This window comes from Scyliorhinus torazame, chromosome 14 (genome assembly GCF_047496885.1).
Source record: "Scyliorhinus torazame isolate Kashiwa2021f chromosome 14, sScyTor2.1, whole genome shotgun sequence".
Lineage (NCBI taxonomy): Eukaryota > Metazoa > Chordata > Chondrichthyes > Carcharhiniformes > Scyliorhinidae > Scyliorhinus > Scyliorhinus torazame.
This window is the reverse complement of record NC_092720.1, coordinates 8341744-8348089: the sequence shown is the minus strand read 5'-3', so window position 1 is coordinate 8348089 and position 6346 is coordinate 8341744. Positions and strand designations below refer to the sequence as shown.

Here is a 6346-nt window from a genome sequence, read left to right as displayed (position 1 = left end):
GGTGCCCCCACGGTGGCCTGGCCCGCGATCGGGGCCCTCCGATCCGCGGGCGGGCCTGTGCCGTGGGGGCACTCTTTCCCTTCCGCCTCCGCCACGGTCTCCACCATGGCGGAGGCGGAAGAGACTCCCTCCATTGCGCATGCGTGGGAAACTGTCAGCGGCCGCTGACGCTCCCGCGCATGCGCCGCCCCGAGATGTCATTTCTGCGGCAGCTGGTGGGGCAACAAAGGCCGTTTCCGCCAGCTGGCGGGGCGGAAATTCCTCCGGCGTCGGCCTAGCCCCTCAATGTTGGGGCTCGGCCCCCAAAGATGCGGAGCATTCCGCACCTTTGGGGCGGCGCGATGCCCGTCTGATTGGCGCCGTTTCGGGAGAATCTCACCCCTTGTGTCTGTTTTATGTGTGTCTGGGTAGAGGGTAGGACGGATGTTTGGGATTATTTAGTCTGGCAGGCAATTATCTTGTCGACCAAGGAACATTCATGTTCATTTTTTCCATTATTTATCAATAATCATGTTGTTAATTTTAAACTTGTAATCTTGTGTCTGTAACTCATTGGAGAAGTCAAGGGTTAAAGATATTCGGAAAATACAAATTAATGGTCTTTTCACTTATTTTGGGACTCCAGGGGCGGCATTTTCCCCTACCCGGCATGATGGAGTGGCGAGAACCACTCCAGCGTGGGGTCGCCCCAAAGGTGCGGATTTCTCCGCCCCTTTAGGGGCCAAGACATCACCTTGAGGGGCTAGGCCTGCCCCGGAGTGGTTGGCGCAACGCCAGCCGGCGGTCAAAAGGACTTCGCCGGGCGGCAGAAGTCCGCGCATGCGCGGGAGCGTCAGCTGCTGCTGATATCATCTCCGCGCATGCGCGGGGGGGGGTGTCTCTTCCGCGTCGGCCATGGTGATGACTGTGGCCGAGGCGGAGGGAAAAGAGTGCCCCCACAGCACAGGCCCGCCCGCGGATCAGTGGGCCCCGATCGCGGGCCAGGCCACCGTGGGGGCACCCCCTGGGGCCAGATCGTCCCACGCCCCTCCCCCCCCAGGACCCCAGAGCCCGCCCACGCCGCCTAGTCCCGCCGGGAAGAGAGGTGGTTTGATCCTCGCCGGCGGGACAGGCATTCCAGCAGCGGGACTTCGGCTCATCGCAGGCCGGAGAATCGCCGGGGGGGGGCTCGTCGACCGGCGCGGTGCGATTCCCGCCCCCGCCGAATATCCGGTGCCAGAGAATTCGGCAACCGGCGGGGGCGGGATTCACGCCAGCCCCCGGCGATTCTCCGACGCGGCGGGGGGTCGGAGAATCCCGCCCAAGGTCTATGAGGCCTGAAATTGACTGTGCACCCACAGGGTGTTGTAACACTTACACCTGAGTTGGGAAACCAATGAGTGGAATAAATAATAATTGAACACAGGAATTAATATCTCTAATTCGAATCACTGGCCCAAATTCACAAACAGCGTGTCACTTTTTCACATGATGCCTAGCTAAAATGGAAAGTTAAATCATGACAGACAATTGAAAACACATAGCATGAATTAGGAAAAGATATTAAAATGAGAAGTACAATGTGCATAACATAGAAATAAATAATATGAATGGTTCATGCTATTGGGAAGACGGCGACATACTGTCTTTTTTTGTTGAACTCGTAATCCACAGGCACAGGTTAATGCCCTGGGGCCCCGAGTACAAATCCCACCAGAATGCAAAACAAATCTGGAATTAAAAGTCCAATGATGACCATGAAATCATTGCTGATTGTCGAAAAAAAAAATCTGTTTCAATAATGTCCTTCAGGGAAAGAAATCTTCCATCCTTGCGGGGTCTGGCCTACATGTGACTGCAGACCCACACAGAGATGCGGTTGACTCTTAATTGCTCACAACTGGAATGACCCAGCAAGGCCACTCAGTTCATGGGTAAATTGGGATGGGCAGCAAATACTGGCCCAGCCAGTGACGCCCACACCCCAAGAACAAATGAAAAAAACATACTCCTGGAATAGTGTTGAAATGGGATGAGACTCGTGGAGTCACAGGAGTCAGAATGGAGTCAATATTCACTATGTCTAACTAATCCCGCACGGATACCAACAAGGCAAGGTAATTCCGAACCAAACAATCAGAAATTGGAACATGTAAGTGGGAATATTGATCAAATGCGTGCATTGGTAGGCCAAATCTGGAATACCATGTCCAATTCGGGTCGCTGCCAAGTCAAAAAGGCATTCTGGTGCGTGCGATACTGCAGAGACTGGTCTTCAATGTAAGGGATGACTTTTGAGCAAAGTATTGGATGAATGTACAAGTTCGAACCAGAAATTAAGTGATCCATGTGATATTTCCAAACCTAGCACATTGTTTGTAATTAAATTGTCAGCATAACCCCAGTAACTGAAGTTGAAACTAAAAAGTGTACCTTAAGGGTGGAGATCAGGACACTGCATTGAGAGAGAGATGCGGGAATGTCATAAATCTTTGATTTGATAAAATAACCAGTGGCTGGTTTAGCACACTGGGCTAAATCGCTGGCTTTTAAAGCAGGCCAAGGCAGGCCAGCAGTACGGTTCAATTCCTGTACCAGGTGCCGGAATGTGGTGACTAGGGGCTTTTCACAGTAACTTCATTTGAAGCCTACTTGTGACAATAAGCCATTTTCATTTCAAATAATCTGTCAGGCTTTTAAGGAAGTATTTGGATGCAGCAACTGGAAGATGTCCAAAGATCAGTTGGATCATTTAGTCCACTTGACTTGCTTTTCCTGCTATTGGCAGTGGTGATAGTTATTTATTTTTGACAGGATCTGAAGGTCGACAATTTGGAGTTGAATATCAGCAACATGTGAAGCACTATCAGCACCGCAAGGTCTAAGGTTTAAATTGTTCATTATTAAACGTACTTTCTGTTTGTGATTGCTTAATGTTTTAAATGTTTCTGGCAACAGTTTCATTTACTTAGAACAAAACTAGACATCGTGTTCAGAGCAAAATATCCAAGTTTCTTTGGAACAGTTATACTTCCCATAGCTGTCAGTGTTATAATTGTGTCAGCTCACTGCTCTACTCTTCCGTTAGTCAATGTTATTTTCAGAGTCACTTGGACATTTGTGGAAGAGAAGTGACATCAAATCCATAATTTGGTCCCCGACCCGCTCGATAGTCATCTCTCTCTGGTTCAATACTGCTGAGGGTGGAGGGTATAACAGACGTCCAGTTGGACACAGCCAATTTTAATTCAACTACGAAGATGAATTTCGACATTAATGTGTCTAAACTTTTCCTAGACTCTGCTTGTTGTTCTGAAAACAGAAAAGGACGTTTCCAAACTTTCTGATTGAAAAATCTAATTTTCTTTTACACAGAAAGAATCAAGTGAAGATACACGGCTGCCTCTGAGATTGGTCCACCAGAAACCGCACAGAATCCAACAAAATGTGCGAGACGAAGGTGATGAAACTGATGGAAAAATCCTCTTTTCAGCTTATCGACAAGGACCATGATTTCATCATGATAGACTACTACCGCACCTGTGGTTTCAAGATAGGAATCGGTGTGAATCCATTTTCTAAGCTAGGCTATGGAGCCATAGTCTGGAGCACTGTAAGTTGACCGCAGTTTCCTTTTCCCTAATGTACAGGTTCAACTGGGTGCATTGATCATGTTTCTAATCTTCCAAAGTTGCATTTAACTGGTAGGGAACATGAGTTGGGTTTGGTTCAGAAGTAGATAATTCACCAGCAGTTGATTGAGCGTGCGGAGAGGTTGACTGGAGTGAATACATTGCAGCAAGGTAGTATGTCCCTTCATTGCTGTTATATCGAAATATGAATACATGGCAAAGGCAGAGGTCGTTGTACATATTGCTATTAACGACGTAGGCAGGAAGGGGCACGAGGCCCTGCAGCAGGAGTTCAGGGAGCTAGGCAGAAAGTTAAAAGACAGGACCTCAAGGGTTGTAATCTCGGGATTACTCCCTGTGCCACGTGCCAGTGAGGCTAGAAGTAGGAAGATAGAGCAGCTAAACACGTGGCCAAACAGCTGGTGTAGGAGGGAGGGTTTCAGTTATCTGGACCACTGGGAGCTCTTCCGGGGCAGGTGTGACCTGTATAAGAAGGACGGGTTGCATCTAAACTGGAGAGGCATAAATATCCTGGCCGCAAGGTTTGCTAGTGTCACACGGGAGGGTTTAAACTAGTATGGCGGGGGGTGGGTACTGGAGCAATAGGTTAGAAGGTGAAAACATTGAGGGAGAACTAGTGAATTGGGCCAGTATGGCTCTGAGGAAGAGCAGACAGGGAGACGTTGCTGAAAACACCGGGTCTGGTGGCCTGAAGTGCATATGTTTTAATGCAAGAAGTATAACGGGTAAGGCAGATGAATTTGGAGCTTGGATTAGTACTTGGAACTATGATGTTGTTGCCATTACAGAGACCTGGTTGAGGGAAGGATTGGATTGGCAGCTAAACGTTCCAGGATTTAGATGTTTCAGGCGGGATAGAGGAGGATGTAAAAGGGGTGGCGGAGTTGAGTTGTGCTTCTGGTTAGGGAGAATATCACAGCTGTACTACGGAAGGACACTTCAGAAGGCAGTGAAGCTATATGGGTAGAGATCATGATTAAGAAGGGTGCAGTCACAATGTTGGGGGTTTACAACAGGGCTCCCAACAGCCAGCGGGAGATAGAGGAGCAGATAGGTAGACAGATTTTGGAAAGGAGTAAAAACAACAGGGTTGTTGTGATGGGAGACTTTAACTTCCCCAATATTGACTGGGACTCACCTAGTGCTAGGAGCTTGGACGGAGCAGAGTTTCTAAGGAGCATCCAGGAGGGATTCTTAAAACAATATGTAGATAGTCCAACTAGGAAAGGGGCTGTACTGGACCTGGTATTGGGGAATGAGCCCGGCCAGGTGGTAGAAGTTTCAGTGGGGGAGCATTTCGGGAACAGTGACCACAATTCAGTAAGTTTTAAAGTGCTGGTGGACAAGGATAAGAGTGGTCCTAGGGTGAACGTGCTAAATTGTGGGAAGGATAATTATAACAATATTAGGCGGGAACTGAAGAACCTAGATTGGGGGCAGATGTTTGAGGGTAAATCAACATCTGACATGTCGGAGGCTTTCAAATGTCAGTGAAAGGAATTCAGGACTGGCATGTTCCTGTACGGAAGAAGGATAAATACGGCAAATTTTGGGTACCTTGGATAACGAGAGATATTGTAGACCTCGTCAAAAAGAAAAAGGAGCCATTTGTCAGGGCTAGAAGGCTGGGAACAGACTAAGCCTGTGTGGAATATAAGGAAAGTAGGAAGGAACTTAAGCAAGGATTCAGGAAGGCTAAATAAGGTCACGAAAAGTCATTGGCAATAGGGTTAAGGAAAATCCCAAGGCTTTTTACATGTACATAAAAAGCAAGAGGGTAGCCAGGGAAAGGGTTGGCCCTCTGAAGGCTAGGCTAGGGAATCTATGTGTGGAGCCAGACGAAATGGGTGAGCTACTAAATGAATACTTGGCATCAGTATTCACCAAAAAGAAGGAATTGGTGGATGCTGAGTCTGGAGAAGGGTGTGTAGATAGCCTGGGTCACATTGAGATCCAAAAAGACAAGGTGTTGGGCGTCTCGAAAAATATTAAGGTAGATAAGTCCCCAGGGCTGAATGGGATCTACCCTAGAATACTGAAGGAGGCCACAGAGGAAATTGCTGAGGCCTTGACAGAAATCATTGGATCCTCACTGTCTTCAGGTGATGTCCCGGAGGACTGGAGTACAGCCAATGTTGTTCCTTTGTTTAAGAAGGGTAGCAAGGATAATCCAGGGAACTCTAGGCCGGTGAGCCTTATGTCAGTGGTAGGGAAATTACTCTTCGAGACAGGATCTACTCCCATTTGGAAGCAAACGGACGTATTAGTGTAAGGCAGCATGGTTTTGTGAAGGGGAGGTCGTGTCTCACTAACTTGATAGAGTTTTTCGAGGAGGTCACAAAGATGATTGATGCAGGTAAGGCAGTGGATGTTGTCTATATGGACTTCAGTAAGGCCTTTGACAAGGTCCCTCATGGTGGACTGGTACAAAAGGTGAAGTCACATGGGATCAGGGGTGAGCTGGCAAGATGTATACAGACATGGCTAGGTCATAGAATGCAGAGAGTAGCAATGGAAGGGTGCTTTTCTAATCTGGGGGCTGTGACTAGTGGTGTTCCGCAGGGATCAGTGCTGGGACCTTTGCTGTTCATAGCATATATAAAGGATTTGGAGGAAAATGTAACTGGTCTGATTAGAAGGTTTGCGAATGACACAAAGGTTGCTGGAATTGCGGAGAGCGATGAGGACTGTCGGAGGATTCAGCAGGATTTAGA

At 48.0% G+C, this 6346-nt stretch overlaps 1 protein-coding gene across 1 annotated transcript in view; it reads left to right on the top strand.

The window, feature by feature from the left end:
• The first annotated feature begins 3125 nt into the window (after positions 1–3125).
• Positions 3126–6346, top strand: part of LOC140389468 (EEF1A lysine methyltransferase 3-like) — a 37029-nt gene continuing 33808 nt past the window's right edge. The window contains exons 1-2 of the mRNA XM_072473597.1: positions 3126–3189; positions 3355–3592. Coding sequence (XP_072329698.1) covers positions 3425–3592 — 168 coding nt within the window. The 5' untranslated portion in view covers positions 3126–3189; positions 3355–3424. The remainder of the gene's footprint in view (positions 3190–3354; positions 3593–6346) is intronic.